Below are 23,932 nucleotides of genomic sequence, written 5' to 3' on the forward strand. Positions count from 1 at the left end.
ATCTGTTTAGTTTGAAATTCTCTCCAGAGGCAAATAAATCAACCTGGAATGGCTAAAGAATTTGTTTAAGTGTTGAAATAGTTCTTGGTTCAAGGACCATTCTCCCAGATGGATTCTGCATTTGGTCAAATAGTCTTCATGGACACTTTGTGAGCTTTTAAGTTCACCACTGTTATGGACTGAAATGATCTCTTGGCACATGATAAGAATAGTGGGGACAGAGGATAATATGGTTCTGCCAATACTACACTAATAAAGATGACTATCTACATCAAAAATGGAAGTACTGGCATTTACACCTACAATGGCAAAGTACAAATATTTTATCTTTTTCAGATCAAGGTTAGCAGATCTGAGAGTCAAGCCATGTTGATGCATTCCAAAAGGACATAAGGTAATTAGTAACTATTCAACACTAGATAACTGAAAAGAGGAAGAAAACAAAGGTAAGAGGCATCTTTATTGCTCCAGCAGGTCAAAGCCATGATGAGCAGGATTTAGTGATTTTGTTTTGCATTTTTATTTTACTTGGCAGAATTTATATCCTTAAAAATGGGATTTTACATACCTCTGTATGTATAAATAAACACAATGTTTGCTCATGCTTTTAAGTTGCACTGTGATGTAGCCTCTGAACACTGCATTTGAAACACATTTTTTTTCATTACCTCTATCGTTAAGCCATTTCATTTGTCCAAAGATATTTCTCTGAACACTATAATTAGGTCTAAACAAGTAATTTGAAACCTTAAGGAAAAAATTCTTATGGAGAGGACTAGTATAGAATGTCTGTTAACAAAATCGGAGGAAAGTGCTGAAGGGGAGAAAGGTCCATCAAAATCTGGATGACAGTTACACAATAGTAACTAGGTCAATTTCAGAAGCTGACTGCTGATTGTCCCCCTCCCTTAACTTTACATAGGAAATTCACTGCCAGCTAATGAGTTTCTGAGGGACATACTTAGGTTAACTGCATTAGAGTCAGATTAACCAAGAACCAATGCAGTGGAAACAGCATATGGAAATATATTCAAAGATGGGAATGGGAATATCCATGCAAACTTGATCTATCCACATCAATCTGGCAATGAAAAAGCATGCAGGGGGCTTCTGCCTGTTAAGTCACTTTCTGAAGATTGTTTAGCTGGTGTCTCTTTTGTTATGTTAAAGACATTAGAGACTATTGTATTTAGTCATTGTTACTGTATAATTTTGCTAATATACCAGAAATGTACTGTTAGCTAGAATCAAAAATATATTATGTATTTCTTTATTTGATTTTTATGCTGTCTTTTTCCAAGAAAAGGACCCAAGGCAGCTCACAAATAAAAACATTTAAAAAAACCTTTATAATAAAAGTTTTAAAAACAATTAAAAACATCTGATAAAAACAGTATAAAATTACATACATTAAACAACAAAATACAAACTATTTACAACATTCACCCCATAGAACACACGCGCCATAAAAAAGCCAAGAATATTAAACTCAAAATATTACAAATGATTTTCTTGAAGTAAAATTGTTTCAAATTTCATTAAAGGGATATGATTAAATGAAGCTGAAAATTGATAAATATTAAACATTCAAATAAAGCAAAAGCTGTTCCATATTCAGGCACTATTTTCTACAGTAGTCACTGCTGCTCTTTAAAAATCTTAACTGTCTATGGGAAACTCATGGTAATTTGTGAATATATGAATGGATGACTCACAACACTGCTCTACACATTTCTTTAAGTATAACCCCAAAATGCAGCTGAGGCAATTGTTTTTTCAGGGTATATGCCTTAGCATCTCTGCACAGACATTGAAAGCTAGTAGGATTTAAAAGTTTTAAGGGATGTAGATGACACAAGCAGTAGATAACATGATTCTAATGAGCACTATATTCTGAGACATCATAAAAAGGTGCTCTTCTTCTTGAAATATTGCATTGTAACAAGTATTTCACACACACACACACACACACACAAATATGCCACTACTTTTACATGAGTGTGAAAGATCAGCACAGAAATCTGGGAGAAATATTTCCTGTGAACAATACATTGTTCATTTTAACATGGTCAAGATGAATATCTATGGGAAAAAGATAAATATATTGACTGTACAGCCATTTTCTGAAACCCCACAGGCAGAGGCTATGGACACTCCAATGATAATTTTCAAACCAAGCCCCCAGAGGTTCAAAAGGAACTGTGACCCAGGCTGACAAGATGGGATTTTACATACCTCTGTGTGTAAACACGTTTAGCGTGGGTACTTAAATTCGAGACAACTATTTAGGAGCTACTGAATGTGTAGCTGATGATAAAGCTAGGTACAGGGATCCCAGGTCCTCTTACATTTGTTTCAGTTTTAATTAAAACACATAACCATTTTCATTTATCTGTGGCTCAGGTCTATGTGGAAGATTGTTCTCTGAAGCCTTATTGTCCAATCTAAGAAGTTATAGCTTACCTCTGCACATCTTGTGGAAAGTGAGAAATATACCTTGCACATAATGAGAGGTACCTTTTGAATACACTTAAATGAATATATTTTGCAACTCAAAAGTTCACAAACCATTTCTAGTAACAATGTAACTAAAATCTATATACTCACGTTTATCTTCAAATAATGTTTTAGACTTTAGATAAACTTCTGAAGGGTCTAGCTTTGGGGAAGCTGACCTCATAGCGGTAGGTGGAAAAGGCATGGGATGTGGGACTGATTCATTGATGGCTTCTTGGCTTCCTGAATTTTCCTGCTTATCTACTTTCTGAAATAAAATAATACATGTGAACTAAATTTTTAAAATGGTTTTAACAAATAGGAGAAGCAGTAACACATCAGTACAAAGCAGGGCAAGCTTTCTTCAATGAACATTTTGTAAGGTATTATTCTTGATTTCCTGAGGGACTTAAAAATCTTACTTTTTGTGTTGAAATGCTCAACTAGAGCAGAAAGTTTAGATGTTTACTATTCTAAATGTGAAAAGTTAACTACGAATAGTAATGTGATGGATGTTGTAATACTGAAGTGGGAACAATATTGAATCACAAGGGTCCGAAATTTCCAACTTCTAAAAGCATCAGTCAGCATTACCCCCTTTACTAATGGGGCTGAACAGACTGCCCCTTTCAGCGCCAGATTGGGGCAGCAGCAACTACATGCTTGGCACCAATCTGGCATTTCCGCAGCACAAAAAGGAGCTGTAAAAAGCAAGTCCTTTTTGCGCCACGGAAAGGGCTCCTTTGCTGTCGCGGCGGCCCCTTCTGGCGCTCCTTTTGGCACTGCGTCAGGAGCGCCATGATGCCCATGCAGTTGAGTGCATGGTGTGATGGCAGCATCAGGGCAGCTTCGGGGCATGCGTCATGTGGACGCCATGCCCCCACTCTGCCCTGAGGCCGGCGTTTATCACCGGTCTGTTCAGGCCCTGTGTTGGCTAAAATGTATACAAACTGATTCTATCCTGCTCATTTTCTGCATATCTCTGCTATGATTCAAGATAAAGATGTGTCTCCAACTACAAAGTTTCAGAAGGTTAAAGATGACCTACACAATATTTTTGCCCTTATCCTATCACAGTGTTATGTAATTTTCCTCTCTTCAAAGCATTTGCTGTCATGAAGATTTTGAGCTGAAAAATCTCCAGTTTCACCTTGCCCATGAATCTACTGCACTGCTTTATATAAGGCACATTTTGTTGGGTCTCATCCCTGCATGTGCAATACATGGAATACTAACAAGATTGCAGTAAGAACTGCTGATAATCTTTTGTTTAATGTGTTTTCATAATCAATTTTAAGCCCAATGAGGCCTAAACATGACTGTAGTTATGATCTTAACACCAAAATAAGGTTTTCAAGTCAACTCACAATTTTAAGGGATAGCTGAGGGGGGGGAGGGGAATTAAGTTGCTCTGTTTGCTATGAGCTGCTGCAAGAAGGGAGGAAGGAGAAACAACTCAATTAGTAATACGGTACAGTGGGCCCTTGGTATCTACTGGGGTTTGGTTCTACGGCTCCTGTGGATTCCAAAATCCATAGGTATTCAAGTGTCATCATCAACAATGGAGTAGCAAAATGGTGTTCCTTATGTGGCGCAGTGGTTCCTGGTGGCGCAGTGGTTAAATGCCTGTACTGCAGCCATTCACTCAAAACCACAAGGTTGCGAGTTCAAGACCAGCAAAAGGGCCCAAGCTCGACTCAGGCTTGCATCCTTCCGAGGTCGCTAAAATGAGTACCCAGACTGTTGGGGGCAAATTAGCTTACTTGCGAATTAGCTTACTTGCTGTTCACCGCTATGATCTTTAGAATAGCGCTATATAAATAAAACAAATTATTATTATTATTATTATTATTATTATTATTATTATTAAAATGGAGAAATCAAGGTTTGCTTTTTGGATTTTTAGAAAAAAATATTTTCAAACCTCAGATGCAAAATCCATGAATATGGAAGGCCGACTGTATGACAAGTGGAACTCAGACAGCAGGGAGTTTAGAGTGATGGAATTTAAAAGAAATGCTCTCTTAGGCTCTAAGCAAATTAGCAGGATAGCATGGACCAAAACTGTGCTATCCTACCCCAAGTCAGTCCCAAGGCTAGCGTAACAATGGGTGGGTGTTCACATGGACACACACCGCCATGCAATGAACCCACTACCACTAAGCATCTCATACATGCCCCTGACATCATGTCTGCTGAGAAGACTCCAGGTGTAGCCTGTAAATGTGGAGGTGGGACACCTGACTAAACCCACATGGCCAAGCACACCCATCTGACATCAGAGGTCATGAAGAGGTCTTCCCAGTAGATGTGACAACAGAAACAGGTACAGGGTAAATGGGGCCATATGGTCTGCTGGTTGTCGCTACAGAAGCTCCGCAGCAAATAGCTGGTCTTTAAGACTGTGTTAAGGCCCCTTTAGGCTGGGATCAGGCCAGATCCGCATGTGATGTGCCTTATCCTGGTCTGGGGCTAATGGCCTGTGTCATCTGGACAGGGCAGTATACAGGCTGTTAGTCCCACCACTTCACAGACATGTCTGGAGAAGACACAAGGTAAGGCCTACTTGGTGCTTGCCTCTAGTATTTTGAACTCCATAGGAGAATGGTCTCCTCCTTGCTGTTCTTATATCAGCAGGTACAGCTTATTCCTACAGTCTTATGAAAAAGAATGCTTTTAAAAAGACGTTTTAATATGGTTCTTTACTGCTTTCAAAATTGAAAGAAAAACTGTATTTCTTTTAATTTTTTAAATCCTTTCAGATTCTTGGCTCTGTAGGAAAGGATAGAAACAACAACAACAAAACTTTGCACCATGGCAAATAATTTTAACAATAACTACAGTTAATAAATAGCATCTACATAAAGATAACGCAGTGGCTCAGTAGTTAGGACACTGAATCTGATTATTACAAGATCGGCAGATCAGCAGTTTGAGACCCAAGTGCCGCATGACCGAGTGAGCTCCCGTCACTAGTCCCAGCTTCTAGTACAGTGCGCCCTTCTTTTACGCGGGGAATCTATTCTGGACCCTCCTGCGTAAAAGAAAAAGCACGTATGCTCAAACCCAATTCCAAGTAATGGGGCTTGTGGTTGCGGCAGTGTGCAGCAGTGCGCGTGTGCCATAGCCACGCATGCCATTGTTTCTTCCAGTGCACGCCGCCACTTCTTTCAGTGCTGCTTTCAGCTGAAAAGCAGCCCACAAAAACATAAATAGGTACCACTTTGGTGGGAAGGGAATAGCATTCTGTGCAGTCATGCTGCCCATATGACCATAGAACTGTCTTTGACAAAACTGGCTCCCTTGGCTTAGTAATGGAGATGAGCACCGCTCCCTACAGTCGGACACGAGTAGACAATCATGTCAAAAGGAAAACCTTTATCTTATCTTTACATAAAGAAAAAAAATCAAACTGCTGACTACTTTATCAGTTTACGCAGCAAGATCTCACAGCCTGAATATAAGCACCATGATAAAGTGGCTGCAATATTTGTTGGAATATATATATATACAAAAGATTTACCATCTGCAAAGAATTGATAGGAATGTAAGCCTGAAAAAGTTGTCCAAAATGATGACATAAAATTTTTATGGGACTTCTAATTTTCAAACTGATAGATAATTAGAATATAATATGTCAGACATAACTGTGGTTGAAAAAAAGAAAAGCTCATAGATGTTGCAATCTTGGAAGACAGTAGAATGAAGTCATAGAGGGAACAGATAATAAAATACTGAGACCTACAAATTTAGGTTCAGCAGCTCTAAGGAAAGAAAACAGTGGTGGTTCCAGTGGTGATAGCTGCTCATGGAGCAATTCCAGACAAGCTGACAAAGCATATGAATGTAATTGCCAGAGACAATATAGCACAGATACAAAACATAACCCTACTTGGAAAATGCCACATTATCTGATGCTATCTCACTGGTTCTTGGATTCCTAAACAGAACTGGAATTATTGATGGTCCAAAAACACACCAGTAATAATTTGGGAGACTGTGGCCCAAAACAGACAGGCCCAAAGGAGTGGTGTGAGGTTGTGCCGGCGCTGTTCCTGCCGGGATCACGGTAAGCACACATGCCCAGTCCCAATCTGGGCTGCCACTGCAATCCTAAACTGGGCCTCCAGAAGAAGTGGATTCTATCTGCTCCTTCTTGGCCTGGTTCTTTTTCATTGGTGAGGCTTCAGCACAGCTTCAGGCCACATTCAGGGTGTGTGTCACGTAAATGGCACGCCCCCAACATGGCCTGAAGTCACGTCATTTTGCCTGTCTGTTTCAGCCCTGGGAAACCAAATAATAATAATGTAGAGCTCAGCTAGGGAGCAGCCTATCAAGTTTTTCATTCGGCCTCTGAGGGAGAGAGAAGGTTGCCCGTAAATCAGTGGCTGGCCTGAAGAAAGGGGCTCCTCCCTCCCTAACGTGTCATCGTTCGGCCTTGAGGGAGGAGAAGGCTGGCCCGTACCATCAGGGGCTGCCTGAAGAAGGAGCTCCTCCCTCCCTAACTGTCATCGTTCGGCCTCTGAGGAGAGAGAAGGCTGGCCCAGTACCATCAGGGGCTGGCTGAAGAAGGAGGCTCCTCCCTCCCTAACTGTCATCGTCGGCCTCTGAGGGAGAGAGAAGGCTGGCCCAGTACCATCGGGGCTGGCCTGAAGACAGAGGCTCCTCCCTCCCTAACTGTCATCGTTCGGCCTCTGAGGGAGAGAGAAGGCTGGCCCAGTCCATCAGGGGCTGGCCTGAAGAAGGGGCCTCCCTCCCTAACTGTCATCGTTCGGCCTCTGAGGGAGAGAAGGCTGGCCCAGTACCCTCGGGGCTGGCCTGAAGACAGAGGCTCCTCCCTCCCTAAGTCATCGTTCGGCCTCTGAGGGAGAGAGAAGGCTGGCCCAGTACCATCAGGGGTGGCCTGAAGAAGAGGCTCCTCCCTCCCTAACTGTCATCGTTCGGCCTCTGAGGGAGAGAGAAGGCTGGCCCAGTACCATCAGGGGGGGCCTGAAAGAAGGGGCCCCTCCCTAACTGTCATCGTTCGGCCTCTGAGGGAGAGAAAGGTGTCCCAGTACCATCAGGGGTGCCTGAAGACAGAGGCTCCTCCCTCCCTAACTGTCATCGTTCGGCCCTGAGGGAGAGAGAAGGCTGGCCCAGTACCATCGGGGCTGGCCTGAAGACAGAGGCTCCTCCCTCCTCCCTAACTGTCATCGTTCGCCCTGCGGGAGGAGAGAGGCTGGCCCAGACATCAGGGGCTGCTGAAGAGGAGCTCCTCCCTCCCTAACTGTCATCGTTCGGCCTCTGAGGAGAGAGAAGGCTGGCCCAGTACCATCAGGGGCTGGCCTGAAGACAGAGGCTCCTCCCTCCCTAACTGTCATCGTTCGGCCTCTGAGGGAGAGAGAAGGCTGGCCCAGTACCATCGGGGTAGCCTGAAGAGAGGCTCCTCTCCCTAACTGTCACTTTCGGACTCTGAGGGAGGAGGTAGGCTGGCCCATCCATCGGGGCTGGCCTGGAAGGAGGCTCCTCCCTCCCTAACTGTCACGTTCGGCCTCTGAGGGAGAGAGAAGGCTGGCCCAGTACCACGGGGGCTGGCCTGAAGAAGGAGGCTCCTCCTCCCTAACTGTCATCGTTCGGCCTCTGAGGGAGAGAGAAGGTGTCCCAGTACCATCAGGCGTGGCCTGAAGACAGAGGCTCCTCCCTCCCTAACTGTCATCGTTCGGCCTCTGAGGGAGAGAGAAGGCTGGCCCAGTACCATCAGGGGCTGGCCTGAAGAAGGGCTCCCTCCCTCCCTACTGTCATCGTTCGGCTCTGGAGGGAGAGAGGCTGGCCCGTACCATCAGGGGCTAGCCTGAAGAAGAGGGTCCTCCCTCCCTAACTGTCATCGTTCGGCCTCTGAGGGAGAGGAGGCGGCCCAGTACCATCAGGGGCTGGCCTGAAGACGAGGCTCCTCCCTCCCTAACTGTCATCGTTCGGCCTCTGGGGAGAGAGAAGGTGGGCCCAGTACATCAGGGGCTGCTGAAGAAAGAGGCTCCTCCCTCCTAACTGTCTCTTTCGGACTGGGAGAGAGAAGGCTGGCCCAGTACCATCAGGGGCTGGCCTGAAGACAGAGGCTCCTCCCTCCCTAACTGTCATCGTTCGGCCTCTGAGGGAGAGAGAAGGCTGGCCCAGTACCATCAGGGGCTAGCCTGAAGAAAGAGGCTCCTCCCTCCCTAACTGCCCGCCCGCCCGCTTTCCACCTGGGCAGGAGCGGCCCAGAGAGACTCTTCCTTGCCGCCGGAGCGGCGTTTCTCCAGGGGGAGAATCTGTAATCTGTACTGTATTGTATTTTCATTTTGTTTTGTAAACCGCCGTGATCATAGGAACGGCGGTATATAAATAAAATTTCAATCAATCAATCAATCAAAAGTTTTGAACAGGGGGAAATGAGGAGAGAAAAGATGAGTGAAGGATAGGATAGTATTTTAAGCTCTACAATCCCTCTTTAAAGGTACACTGGGGCAAGTCAAACAAAATAGAAGATCAACATGGGGAGAGGAGAGAATTTCATTTTGATTCCAGGGTCCTTCCTTCCTCAATAAGATATCTATTTTATTTACAACTAACATTTTTCTTACAGTACTAGGATGAGCTCACCAGTTGCTGTCTTTGAATTGTAACATAAACAAGTTTATTTATATTTATTTATATATAAAAACCTAGGAAAAAATAGGCAGGCTTTGCAAAATCAAGTACTTTCCCTATACAGTATTTTCTTTTTAAAAAGTTTACTGAATTATTAACCAATTAGATTCCCACCGTTATTATAATGTAGCATAGATTAGTGTTGATTTACCATGTCCCTCTCTTTTAGTGGGTGTACATTTGGAATGATTAATAACTAGACTGAACATTTAATTTCTTATTAATATCTTCTAATTTAGAAAAATAATCCATGTTGTTGATAAGCAGGAAAAGAGAAAACACGTTGCCAGTAGTGATGATGAGCGAGGAAGGGGAAGAAGGAAGCTGCAGATCAGTAATAAATGACAGCTTGAAAGACACTATGTTTTAGGATAGCCTTAGAAGATGAGAAACATGTTTTGAAATACAAATCCCACTATCCCCAGTCAGCAAGTGAATTATGAAACTTGTACTCCAAGACCTCTGGAAACTGACAGGTTGGGGAAGGCAACACAGAGTACAAAAAGAGCCAGTTTAATCAAGCAAACAACAAATTATACCACAAAGGGAAAACAATGTCACCACACATTTTCTTCTTGTAGAATTTCTTTTAAAATGAAGTAATAACTTTATGATTGAATTAATGGATAAGAAAATGTCTCTGCTAGCTATAATGTAAACTTAATTTGATTTTGAGACTCTCTAACTAAAAGCTTAATCAATCAGGCCTTTTAAAACTAATGTTTGAAGACATTCTGCTCTTTCAGTACCACAAAAGCACTATATAAGTGAAAATTATTACAAGCCTTCAGTTGGAAAAAAGCTGTAGTAGTCAGACTATGCTCTGATTTTCAGTTAACTCTGTAACAGCTGATTTATGTTTTGATACAGTTAAATCTCTATTTAACCAAGCCACAGGGAATCTATATCAATATGCTTCTCTACAGACTTGTGTGTTTGAAAATTTGCTACAGTTGCTGCTATAAATATTACTTTTACATTATTTCATTTATACCCCACTTTTCTCCCCAAATCGGACCTAAGACATGCTTACAACATTAAAACAAGATAAAGTTGAAGATAATTCTGGAGTGTGTGAGTAAGCAGTTAAACCTCTGCATTTGTAAGTATTGTAAGTATCTTACATGATTTGATTTCAACAGATTATGCCAATTGGAAAAATTTGAAGATTTAATTGAAACTAAATCCTGATTATTATCCATCTTATAGATCCAGTCTTTCAGCTTGTTTTAAACTACAAGTATGATTAATTGTATTTGTTAAAAGAGTTTCAGAGGTTATAAAGTCTTTTGAAGTAGCTTATTAATAATAATGTAAATATGATAAATTGCCTGATAATTTCCCTCCCCAATAGGAAATTGCAAAAATCCTAACATATGTTGATGGCATTGTACTATTACAGCTATAGATGATTTAAATATATTTGTTGTAAACTGATTATGTCTGAAGGTATTTGCAAAGCATCATGTCTATATGAATTATTATTTGAACAGAACACCCATAAGGATTCAAAATAACATTTTTGTATATAAAATAAGGTTTTATAAAATAAATAAATAAAAACAAAACAATAAATTGTATTTACTCAGTCTAACGAAAACTGGATTTTGTCAAATTTAGTTTTATTTCACTAGAAAGATAGTTTGTTAGGATTAGTAACTTTCAAAAGCATGGAAGTATTCAAATTGCATACATGACACAGAAAAGCTGCTCTTTAATTCTACTCAGTTCTGCCTTTTCCTTGCTATCATCTTCTCTAATAATCCAGTATGGAAGTCAGTATCGCTGAGACAGTAAGCAAAACTCATTTCCCTCTCAACGTTTTCTGAAAAAATAAATAGATGTATAGCCATTTTTTTTCACCAGATTCAGAGAGTTAAGACTACATGGCCCAGAGAGAGATCTTTATTCAAACATAAGAAAGACATTAGAATCTGCAATTACTATACACTCAATTTATGACAGCCTCCCTCCACAATCTGTAGAGAATTCCAGGATGTGTTTCATTAAACTGAAAGATGCTGCTCAAGCAAGGCCTTTGTTTCAGAAGGAACATGTGGAAAACTCTAATTAAAACAATTCAAGAGAAGCCCCAAGACATCCAATATGAATGCCTGCATATAACCAACTCCTTCCAAGAACAGAAGATATAGTTACAGAAAAATCTAATCAGTACTCACATTATCAATACTCACAACACTGGATGTTTTAGTAGGTGAGGAAGGACCTAAAAATAAAGAATAAATATTAATATAAGCCACCACACTGCTATATTCTACAATAGTATATACTGTACCCAGTACGGTAGATTCATTCTATATTCTAAGAGATTCTTGTGTTGGAAACCACAAATTCAGATCAGCAGGCTAAATGCCTCTCATCCCTCTGAGAAGCAGGAAAACTAGTACTACAAATGTCCACAGATATCTCATTTCCAGTTTAGAAGTAGATGAGAACAAAGTCCTTCCCAAGTATATAGACAGGTTTCTATTGTTTCCTTTATTCATACTGTCATAGAAACAAGACCCTGACACTCCCACAAATGCTAGAGGATGCAGAGAAAGGTCCCGATGACCACTACAAACAATTGATGGCTACCAAGTCCAGCCAACTTTTGAGAATTTTGGTCTTCTCATGTTGAACATCACTGATTTGAAAAAGAACCTTTTCAATTACAGTATTTATGAGTCCTGAAGAACTCCATTTTCCAGTACAGTAGGCCCATTTGTTGATTTCTCTTTCAGGGATTTGTTGATTCGTAAAATTAACATGTCATATTGAGAAAGGAGATAGCTTGCTTTCTGCTGCTCCAGAGACTAGGACCCGGAGTAATGGATGCAAGCTACAGGAAAAGAGATTCCACCTCAACATTAGGAGGAACTTCCTGACAGTAAGGGCTGTTCGACAGTGGAACACACTCCCTCGGAGGGTGGTGGAGTCTCCTTCCTTAGAGGTCTTTAAACAGAGGTTGGATGACCATCTGTCGGGGATGCTTTGATTGATATTTCCTGCATGGCAGGGAGTTGAATTGGATGGTCCTTGTTGTCTCTTCCAACTCTGATTCTATGATTCAGTATACACATTTTTATTAATATTTATTGATCTTCAACTTTTCTTCACTTTTCAGAGGGGTTACCCCTAAGCACCACAAATGGGGGGGGAGAGGGGGAGATCTGTATATTACATAAGCTGCTGCTGTTACTACTACCACTACTATTACTACTAATTTGTCATGATGGTGATGTAGGTCATCAAGTCATCTCAGACTTATGGCAATCCTATAAATGAGCAATCTGCAAAAGAGCCCATAAACAGTGCTGCTAAGATCTTGCAAACTTAGGCCTGTGACTTCTTTGAGTCAATCCCCCTATAAGGCAATGTTCATCTTTTCCTGCTGTCTTCAACTTTATTGAACTTTATTGGCTTTTTCAATTAATTATGCCACCTTATGATATGTTCGAAAGCTGTTATGTTACTGTCAGTGAAATCATGTTAGTTTATAAATTAATTCAATTAATTCAATTAATTAATTAAAAAGATTGTATGTACAGCACTGTGTAAATTTACAGTGCTTTATAAATAAAGGTTAATAATAATAATAATAATAATAATAATAATAATAATAAATTCTCCAGAAAACTCAAATGCTCAGCTGAAGTTTCACTGTAACAAGCTGCATCTAAGAAGATACAACTCATATTGAAAATTATATTCCATAACTTAGGCGGGGTACAAACCGCCGCTTTGCGGCGCTCCCCCGCCGCTGCCATTTGCTCCGCGCGGGAGCCGCAGCAGCCAAACCGCGTGGCTCCCGCGCGGAGCAAAAAAGAAGCTCCATTTCGGAGCTTCTTCTTGCGGCGCCTCTATGACGTCGCGAGGCGCCTGGCACGGACTCGCGACGTCATAGGCGCCGCGACACGTCTGGATGCTATGCGTCCAGTACGTAAAGATGGCGGCGCCCATGTAGAAGGGGCGCCGCTATCTTGTACGTATAGGATATGTACTAGGGTTAAGGGGGTGCGGAAGCACCGCCCCTTCCTAACCCTAGTACGTATCCTATACGTACTATATGGCGGTTTGTATCCCGCCTCTGTTTAGCAGTACTTCAGATTAGCAGGTATTGTTCCTGAATGCTTTGGGGGCAAGCCCTGAAGCATCAGTGCTCCTATTAATACTTACTGTGTTCAACAGTTTGTTTTCAGTCAAAGTGAATCTTCAAATTGGGCCAAAGACCCACTGGCAGATTCACTTGTTGTAGACAAAGTAATACACAATATATATTTTCCATTCCCTGTTTTCAATGGTGGGAGGGAGAACATAGTACAGTAATTCTGACATAGAAGTAGAAGCCCAGAGATACATAATAAGCAAAAATACACATTTCCACCTCATTTTTCTCTTGCACTCCCTGCAACCCCCCCCCCCCCCAAAACATTAGTGCATGTTGCAATGGGAGTGGGGGTAGGAGATGACTGTGGCATATTCACAGGAGAAAGTCAAAATCTTATCCTTATAAATTAGAAACATAGCAATAGCAACACTACAGCAATACATAGGATTTGACTATACAATTTATCCACTTCAATCAGGATCGCTAGGGGGTGAATATCAGGTTTTCATTGAATATCCTAACTCCGCAAATTGGTTCACAGAGGAACTACTGGAAGTAATATTGGAAGATATGCATGTACATCCCATCAAGAAAAGCTAACTAATGGAAATGCTTGATTAGTTAGCTCTCAGAGAGATCCTTCAACTGAGACAAATGATGGAAAAATCAAGAAACCATAGGTGAGGTTGTTATGGGAAGCCAGGAGGGGAAAAATAGCGTGTGTGTTTGTGGCGTCAGTGCAAGGCTGCATACAGAAATACACAGCCATTAAAAACAATGGGGCTCCAATATTTGCAGTTATTCCGATTTGCAGGGGTGTATGTGTCTGAAACGGATCCCCCGCAAATTGGAAGGGACAACTGTACTGGCAATATATAGATTACACATCCATACATGCCTCCTAACAAAAAAATTAATCTCACAATCTTTATTCCTAAAGTATGCTCAGCATATAGAACACTTCTACAGAGAATATCTGAAACACTCTCAGAAAACAAATAGGGAACAAGCATTCTGCTTTATACAACTCCTGTTATTACTAGTAAATACAAAAATCTACTTTTAAGAAACGGAGCAAATAAAGAAACACTGTAGAATGCTGGATTTACTTTGATTAAAAAAACCCACACATTTAAAGATATATTAAAAATGTCATTACCTACCTCCCCTTAGAATAAGCAGTGGCACTTCTGTTCCAACTGGAAACTGCTTCAACACTTCTACCACCTGCAGGTGTGTCAGGTTCTGAACATTCTGATGATAAACTTCTTTGATTACATCTCCTTTTTGAAGACCATGGCACCACTGATTGTCCAAAATCATCTTCACCTTCTGTCCTGCAGGACTGTCAGCTATTGCAAATCCAAACCCTTTAGGTCCCTTAATTAGTGGAATTGTGACCAGTTCTGCTTGAGAGCAACCTGAAGAGGACACTGAAGCCCTCTGTTCATTAAGGTCTGTTGAAGGCCCATTCAGGCGTCCGTTGACCAAGATATGTCCTGGTTTTCCATTCTGGTCCAAAACCACTGTTCCAGGTATTAATTCCTGATTGATCATACAAGTATCTCCTTTTGTTATTTGCTGGCCATTTAAGATAGGAGTAGCTGTAACAATATCTATGACAGGGTCCTCATTTTCATCAGGAAGAGAGTATCCACGACACAGAGTCATATTCACATACTGGTTGACAGGAACTAATTGGAACATCTGGACAACATCAGCGTGGGTATGTCCAAGGACACATGTGCCATTTATGTCCACAATTACATCACCTATTAAAAATGAGCAGAGTAATTATTATTTTTAAAAGCCTATTTTCAAACCTTAGAATAACAAGATACATCTTAGTAGCCTTTCCAAGGAAAAGCAGTGGAAATATTCAAAATAGTAATGAACAGCACTGTACCATTTCCACTTGCACATATGCTTCACAAGACAGGATTTGTCTTACATTTAATCTGTATTTTGGATCTGTTAAATCACTGAGTTCTAAATATATAAAGCTTAATCTCCAGGACAGGGAATGACTGCATATGGGTTTTGAAAGGGAAATATGACCCACGTTAGAATAAGCAGATGTCACATGCTGTAGCTCATACACCAGTATAACCCAATATAAAATAACACTATTCCTTTTGTTGCAATTTATTGCTCTACAGAAAGAGTTTCTTACATTAAAAACTTTTGATGTTAAAGTATCCTTTGCCTTTTAAGAAAATCTAAGCAGGTATGCATACAAACTTCCAACAGCACGTCAGAATCCCTGTTAGTTTCTTCAAGATGAGTTGTGTGCTCACCCTAGGGAAGATATTTCTGTGGCACGGAGTAATTTTTTACTAGCTTAAAACGGTACATCAACTGTGCTCTGTCTGAAAAGGCACAGTGTTGTTTTCAGACATCCATAGGTAGGTAAACTCCTGCTTAGGTTACTGTAGTATTATTGTTTTTTAAATGTGGGACTATCTTTGAAAACATTCCAAAAACTTCACGTTGTGAAGTATATTATGGCAAGAGTTTTAACCTGGACTGGATATATTATATGGTGCGTTATCATCTTCAGTGGCTACTGAACCATTTCCATCTACAAACCAAAGCGCTGACTTTGACCTTCACAATTCTTCCTTGTTTGGGACTGTGCTGTACTTGAAGGATCACCTCTTCCAAGTCATACTTATCTGAGCCCTGAGATCCTCAGCTTAGAATCTTCAAGAGATATGAAGGATGGTGATCTGGGGGGGGGGTCAAAAGGGGCTTTTGAATGTAGAATGGCTCCTCAGAGAAGCTTATGTGGCAATTACCTTAATGTATTCTTGGCACCAGATCTTTTAATTTTTTAAAAAATATATTTAAAATTTTGAAGGGATATAATTTTCAGAACTGTATTACTAGGCTGTGGCTGAAATTGCTCAAACTCCAATCTTAATTCTGATATGTCTGTCTTTAAACTTTGGGCTGCTCTTTAATTGAATTGTGGCTTTGTTTTCAATTGTTCTCTGCCCAAAAGATCAAAAATATTTTCTTCTTTCCTCTAATACTCCTTTCCCTCCATGTATTATTATATGCATAAACATGGAATAAAAGTTCACTGGGAGATGTGGTTCTTTACATGTGACCAATATCCCACAGAATCATTTTAGATCCAATAAATTCATGGGGCCTTGAGCATGACTAAGCTAGCTAAGAAGAAAAGGAACCTTTCATTCTGGTAACTTAAGTAACAGCAGAACAAATAAAGACGCCAAAAGACTACATCTACCCGATAACACAATAGACAAATTGCCAACTAGTTCTTTTGGTCATCTAATGTATGTTTATTAACAAGGAATTCCGTAAAACATTTTAAGGCATAGAAAAATGATTAAGGAAGTCCTACATGATAACTCCTACAGCACAAGAATAGCAAAGAATGTCACAAAAGCCTGGTGTTATGTCATACATGGCTAAGAAACAAGAAATTATATTTAGAATTCCTTCAGGAATCAGCTGCATCTGTGACCTATCCTAGCCTTAAACTGGAATCCAAAGAGCTAGAATAATAAAAGCCAGAAAAGAGCATTAAAACAGTCACTTAAGTGGATGGTGGATGATGTTGTATGTACCAGATCAATGCTCAGATGAAGCTAATCAACCCAGCAGGTTACCTGCTATAAGTATTCCTAACACCTTTCACACACACACACACACACACACACACACACTGGTATTTTAATATAATGACTGCCTGACCTTCTACCTTTTGTTGTATCAAGTCAAACAAGTAAAATCAAGTAAAACAAGAAATTTCTCTGAAGATGGCAACCACAGCTGCTGGTGAAACGTCAGGAATAAAGTCTTCTAGAACATGGTCTTATAGCCCGAAACATCCACAAAAAGCTATGGACCTTAGCTTAATAATGGTAGGTTTACAGCATGAATCAGTGAATCATATTGACTGTATCAGGATAAAAACTCATTCCTCTATCTTGATGTTGCATAGCTGTAAAATATGAACTAATATAGTCAAAATGGTATAAAGTAGAATTATTTATACACATCTAGAATATTATATAATTCTTAGGGATAACTAATTTTAGGGGAAAAAACACTGGAAGGACCACTGTTAGGGATGTCTGCTTTAGGATGTAACAGGTTTTAAAATTAAACAGCAATATAGAAGAATACAGAATAGACATGGAAGTCTGGATGATGAACTGAGATGAGTCAGTACAAAAAAGGACAACAAAATAGCAGCTATACTGGCTAGCTAATCTTGTCAAAACTATATTTTTAATTAGTACCCAGGAGGAAGACCCATACTGTATTTGAAATACCATAATACATTAATGGTTTTTAAATTCATTACTTAAATCAATCTTCACTTTCACCACTAACTCGTTCTGTGAAATATGAAGTAGGAGGCTTCAACATTGCAAGCACTAAAAATACAAGATTTTGATGATCTCAGCCATTTTTATACTCAGCTGCTGATTAATGTGTGGTGCATTTTATAGAATTTTATATGTAGTAACTAAATGAGATATTATTTCAGAATGCCTGTTATTAAGACCTATTTATTTATTTTGTCCCATTAGCAAAGAAAAAATTAAGAAAAAAATCTACCTAACCTGGTGCAATTTTGCCATCCTGTGCAGCAGGTCCATCTTTCAATACATTCTTCACCTGTAGAAACTCATCTGGTCTGTCTCCACCAATTATTGTGAAGCCAAATCCCATAGTGCTTTTCTTCAGTGATGTCCGTATGAGTGCTCCTATCAACTGGGATGGGTCTCGAGTGAAAAAAGACTTCACTGGTCCTGCAAACAAACAAAAGGTTCCCTATACATTCATTCAATAATAGACAATGCAGCTGGAGTAACTTAATATAGCAGTAATGCATCATTAAAAAGTGCAAGGAAACATGTAGAAGAAAAACTTTACTACCATAGGGTTTTTTTTAATCTTGAAACTGTTATTTTCTCTCTCTTTTTTATTAAAGTTTATTTCACAATACATAATATATCATACATCATATAACAGACTTCAAGTAAGACATAATCAACTAATGGGGAGCCCCAATTTGGAATTGAATAGGAGACAGAACATTCTCTGACTGAGGAGCATTTAGTAATTTGGATACACAGAGTAAACTAAACATGGATTTGCCTTTTTCTGGCCAAAAGGATAGCCTTAATTAAGAATCAACACTCTGAACTTCCATGGTAACACAAATACAAAACTACTAGAGTTTATTAAACATGATTAGGTTTTCCCTATGAAAAATGAGTGCTATGCTGAATCCAGCCCTCATTCACACTTTCCGCAAGAGAGATATTGTTTTTTCTGCTTCTTCAATAGCACGGGAAGAACTTCAGAGAAATTCTGTTGGATGGGTTACACTTACCTTATTAAGTGTGTAAAGTTGCCAAGGGCCCTTTTCTACACTGCAACATTTTAAAAACACCCACAGTCACATGGGAATTCTAGGAAATGCTGCATAGAAGGAAACCTGTGTGAAGAGACCCAAGATGCTATTGAATGAGCACCAAGTAGTTGAAAAATGTTGCAGTGTAAAAATAAATAAATCCTTGGGCAACTTCCATATAGTTTATGAGAAATCTCTACTACACAACAACATATAATGAAGATCTTCTCGTCCCTTTCTCACTCTAAAAACTGCCCCAAAAGGTGAATATTGAGCAAAAGTTTCAGCACAGCACTACTCAAAAGCTGTGCAGAAAATTGGGCAGCAGACAGAAGTCCTGAAGTCTCTCACAGCTGCTTCTGCTTTATCTTCATCTTGTATCTAGATCTCCAAAGCAATGCTTGTCCACCCACACTATGTAGTGTTCAATCTGATTATAACAAATGGTTTTACGTTGCTTTAAGATGATTATGCAACTTTAAGGCTACCAATTAGTTTCAATTGCAGCTGTTTCATACACAACACACCATTGTGGTTCTAAACAAAGAATACTAGTTTCCTTATTATGTAACTGTTTAGTAAATCTGCAAGTTTTCTCCAATTTTGTGTGAGAATATAATTTAGCTTGATTTTTAAATGCACCATAAGATTTCTGCATACAACTCATGACTGAGTTTAGGCTGAAAATCTGTCAGGAGGAGCTACTAAATTGGAATGACTTTTGCTATCATCAAAGTTTCTATATCATGAAGTAATGATTAGAAATCCAAAGCAAACGTAGACCTACCTCTAAACCTTGATATTAGCAGTAGACTGCACATACTACAGTAAAAGGTAAAAACTTGGTAGATTATCAATTTGTTACCTACCAGAGATTATAATGAAATATTACCTATACTAACAATGTCTACTATATGAATAAGACACTTCAATTTATAAAAAATAAAAATGGATCATTCTTTAGTGTGATTACATAATTAATACTCAACGATTTGGAACTAGTAAAATATTGATTGTGTAATCAACAGATATATTGCAGTAATATGCACAGATTAAACAAGAAAAGTTAGCATTAAAAGACATGACTATATTCAGTATGTAGTTCTTCATTATTGTATTACAGCTTTTAGCAGAAAGCCACTGAATGTTATAATTGAATGCAATACCTGAATTTGAAGGGCCACCATCAGTCTGTCCTAGCTGTTTTTTCCGTTTAGCTTCCAAAACTGGATTTTCAAACTGGGTTTTCTGGTTAATATGACTGCAAAGTGAAAAAGAACTGTTTAAAAAACTCAGTTTCTTTGCCAGAAATTAGGTGCTTCCCTTCATTTGAATGTGAAGAGCCAAAGTATCATTAGAGAAGCAAACTGCAATAAATTGTCCAAATAATTCAAATATGAGGAGATGCAAGGACTGAATTTACACTCACGGTTTAGTTAAAGACAGGGAAGTTGTAACTGAAGAACAAGCAATATTACCAAAGGACCATTTACTTATGGTATGCTAATGCACAATGACTCCTTTTATTTATTTATTTTAATTAATCGTTCTCATTGACTTTCTACTACGTAATGAATAGTTTAGAAATTGAACATCAACCTAGGGGCTGTCCACAGAGACTAGAAAACCTGTGTTCCCTCAGTCTCACATCTTCCTGTTTGGATGACACAAGCCAAAACCTTGGGGCCAGGATTGGGCTGGATTCTGGCAGACCAGATACAGACCACTGGATCTGAACTCATCCTAGGGTAAACAGCCCTTGCACACTCCTTACCTTTCTGTGCTGTCACTCGTACTGACAAGCCCCCATCACCCCATCTGTTTCAGAAACAGAGTGCCTGGGCACGTGGGTTCAGCCAGATACCCGTTTCTGCATCAGATACAGTAATGGGAAGATTCTCAATAGGAGCAACTCAGCAGAAAGGTAGAGTGCATGCCAGTAGTGAGTCCCTAGACTCGCACTGGGATGGGTGCGTAAACACCCACCCATCCTTGTGCCAGCCTGGGACCAACCTAGGTGAGCATGAGGGTCAGAACAGAATGGGTTCAGCCTTGCTACCTTACCAATTAGCTATCTTGCTGTGTCTGCTTTTGTTTCTGACAACTTTAAAATGGAGTGAATTGTTTAGGATGAAGTGGTAAATATAAAACATAATCTCTCGATTTATTTCTAGCCATCCAAAAAGAATGCAGGAAAATAACTTAATATAAAACAAAAAAGTCTATTGAGTCATCATATATTGCTTTACAATATGTGAAGAGGGATGAGTGGTTCCACTCAAGGTCCTTCACAGTTTACAACAGGCAGAGAATCCCCGGAAATAAGATAGGCTCTCCACTTTGGACACGTGTCCTCAAGTACATCAAAAACAGGAAATAAGTGGGGAAGGAGGAATGGGCAGAATGGGCCATACTTGTGCCTACCTCTTTCCTGTTAATATTAAGTAGTATTTGAATGCTTTAATAGGACTCAAATATTCACTGGTATTCAAGCACAGCAATTTTACTAAAGCTATAAAGTGAGCAACAATTTTTCTCATCTTTCCTATTTCTCACAAGCAACTGGCCATCCAGATCATACACAGTGGGATATACAGTCTGCCCTCTGTATACATGGACTTGCCATCCATGGATTTGAGCATGCATGGATGGCAAGCCTGCAGGGAAGTGGCATTAGCAGAGGAGGAGAAGGAGGAGAACAAGGAAGAGCGGAGAAGACGAGGCAGAGGAGGAAGAAAAGGGGGAGAGTGGCAGCAGGGCGACAGAGGGGCGTAAGAGGAGGAGGGGAAAGTGGAGGATGTGGGGAAGGAAGGAAGGAAGGAAGGAAAAGGAGGAAGAACAGAGAAAAGGATGAGGAGGAGGAAGGAAGAAAAGGAGGATGAGTGGCAGCAGTGTGACGGAGGAGGAAAGAGGAGGAGGGGGAAGGCAGATGAGGCGGGGGTGGCCTGGGAGTGACCCCCAGGAGTGGAGGAGCATGCCCTGCTGCTGCTGGCCCAGCCTGGTGGCGGCCCTCAGCTGCCTGCCATCTCTGCTGAAACAGCCACAGCCCCATCTGATATGGGAAGCACAAGGAGAGAAGAGCCTTTGGAAAGAACAAGTGCACCCTCCTTTTCTTCTTCTTCCTCCTCCTTCTCCTCCTCTTCCCCTCTCTTCCTCCTTTTTCTTTCTCCTCTTCCTCCTTTCCCAGGTTGATCACTGGGAGATCTAGAAGTGACCACATAACACCCATCTTAAAATCACTTCACTGGCTGCCTATTAGTTTCCAGGTGCAGTATAAGGTGTTGGTTATTACTTTTAAAGCCCTGCATGGCTTGGGTCCAACCTATTTACGGGCTCACCTCCTTCCGTATAATCCACCCCACACACTCAAGTCCTCTGGGGGAACCGACTGCAGCTTATAAAAACCAGGTTGACAGCAACCACCCAGAGGACCTTTTCTTCAACCGCTCCCAAATTATGGAATGGCCTGCCAGAGGAGATCCAAGATCACCACCTTGGATGTCTTTAAAAAGTCTGTTAAGACAGATCTCTTCTGGCAGGTCTTTCCTGAATAGCATACCCGGCTGCTAAATTGAGTGTGAACTTTTTGAAACCCCATTCAACCCACTTTGATTATTTCAATGTATAGTTTTAACTGTTATTGTGTTTAGTTGATGTTTTAAGGGAAAGGAGGGAATAATGGTTTACTATGTATGTATCATATGGATTTTTAACTGTAAGCCACTTCAATTGTCCTTGACAGAAAAGCGGGGTATAAATAAAGCTTGTATGTATTATTTATTATAACAGATATGGATCAATATAGCTCTTTGTGTTTTTGAACCTTTTGGGAATATGGCTATGAGAATTATTGATGACCACCTACACATTTATTTATATTTAAAGGTGCCATTATACCACTGCTTTCCAGTACAACAATATACTACAGAACAGCAATTTCCATTGGTATCTTGGGGACTCTGCTGATTCAGCAATGTCTTTATTTAACTCCACTCTTTCTTCAACTCTTGAAAGCTTTGCCCCTGTCTCTGGACGCACGTCTTCCTCTATGACTAGGCCTCAGCCCTGGCTTAACCCCATTGTTAGGTTTCTCAGGTTCTGCTCTCGAGCAGCTGAACGCCTTTGGAAAAAGTCCAGGGAGTGGGCTAATTTTATTCATTACAAATTTATTCTTTCTTCCTTTTCACGCGCCCTGTCCATGGCAAAACAGAATTATTATAAATCATTGATCTGTGCCAATGAGAGGCACCCACAACGTTTGTTCTCCACCTTCAACACTTTGCTAAAACCTCCCTCTCTTCCTGTCTCTTCATCATTCTCTTCTAATGATTTCGCTAACTATTTCACCTTGATTACTTCTATTCACTCTGAGATAGTCCCTCCCGATTTTTCTTATACTACTAATCTTCCATCACTCTCACCTAAAAAAAATTCTGTGTTTCCTCCTGTTTCTTTGGATAAATTCTCTACACTGCTGAACTCTTCCAAACCTGCAACTTGTTCTCTTGATCCAATTCCTACTCGTCTTCTAATTTCTATAGCTCCCTCTTTTCTGCCCTCGCTTCTCTATATCTTTATAATATCTCTCTCTCTCTCTACGAGTTCTTTTCCTATGGTCTTTAAACATGCTTTAGTTTCCCCTATTCTGCAAAAAACTTCTCTTGACCCTTCTTTGTCTAGCTATCGTCTGATTTCTCTTCTTCCTTTTCTTTCTAAGGTTTTGGAACAGGTCGTTTACTCTCGCTCTCTTGAGTTTCTTGAAGCCAACTCCATTCTCTATTCCTTTCAGTCCAGTTTCCGCTCACGGCATTCTACAGAGACAGCTCTCACTAAGATCTTGGATGATCTTTTATGGGCCAAGGCTAATGGTCTTTGTTCTCATTCTGCTTGATTTGTCTGTGGCCTTTGACACCATTGATCACTGTCTTCTAGTTTATATACTTTCTGACCTTGGGTTTTCGGACTCTGTTCTTGACTGGTTTAGATCTTATTTGTCAGATAGATCTTTTTCAGTGGTCACAGGTGGTCAAGCTTTGTCTTCTGTTCAGTTATCTGTTGGAGTTCCCCAAGGCTATGTTTTGGGTCCCCTTTTGTTTTCTCTCTACTCATTGTCCCTAGGAAAACTCATTAGTTCTTTTGGCTTTTCCTATCATTTGTATGTCGATGACACTCAGCTGTATCTTCCCACCCCTGACCTTTCTCCGAGTCTTGAACATCAAGTTTCATTTTGTCTTACAGCTGTCTCTCAATGGATGTGGCAT

At 40.3% G+C, this 23,932-nt stretch overlaps 1 protein-coding gene and 1 long non-coding RNA gene across 7 annotated transcripts in view; one reads left to right on the plus strand and one right to left on the minus strand.

Annotated features, from left to right (window-relative positions):
- The window catches only part of LOC121927866, a 48,218-nt gene extending 47,845 nt beyond the window's left edge, over positions 1-373 (plus strand). Inside the window, exon 3 of the long non-coding RNA XR_006103374.1 lies at positions 337-373. This is a non-coding gene — a long non-coding RNA (uncharacterized LOC121927866). The remainder of the gene's footprint in view (positions 1-336) is intronic.
- The window catches only part of MAGI3 (membrane associated guanylate kinase, WW and PDZ domain containing 3), a 215,759-nt gene that overhangs the window by 49,324 nt on the left and 142,503 nt on the right, over positions 1-23,932 (minus strand). For all 6 annotated transcript variants that reach the window (XR_006103373.1, XM_042461840.1, XM_042461839.1 and 3 more), the window contains exons 8-12: positions 19,838-19,932; positions 17,875-18,063; positions 14,434-15,042; positions 11,340-11,386; positions 2,608-2,764 (exon numbers count right to left, since the gene is read on the minus strand). Coding sequence is in view for 5 of the 6 variants with exons in the window: in XM_042461840.1 (XP_042317774.1) it covers positions 2,608-2,764; positions 11,340-11,386; positions 14,434-15,042; positions 17,875-18,063; positions 19,838-19,932 (1,097 nt within the window). In the remaining variant the exon portion in view is untranslated. The remainder of the gene's footprint in view (positions 1-2,607; positions 2,765-11,339; positions 11,387-14,433; positions 15,043-17,874; positions 18,064-19,837; positions 19,933-23,932) is intronic.

The sequence above is a fragment of the Sceloporus undulatus genome, chromosome 4, assembly GCF_019175285.1.
Source record: "Sceloporus undulatus isolate JIND9_A2432 ecotype Alabama chromosome 4, SceUnd_v1.1, whole genome shotgun sequence".
NCBI classification, from domain to species: Eukaryota; Metazoa; Chordata; class Lepidosauria; order Squamata; family Phrynosomatidae; genus Sceloporus; species Sceloporus undulatus.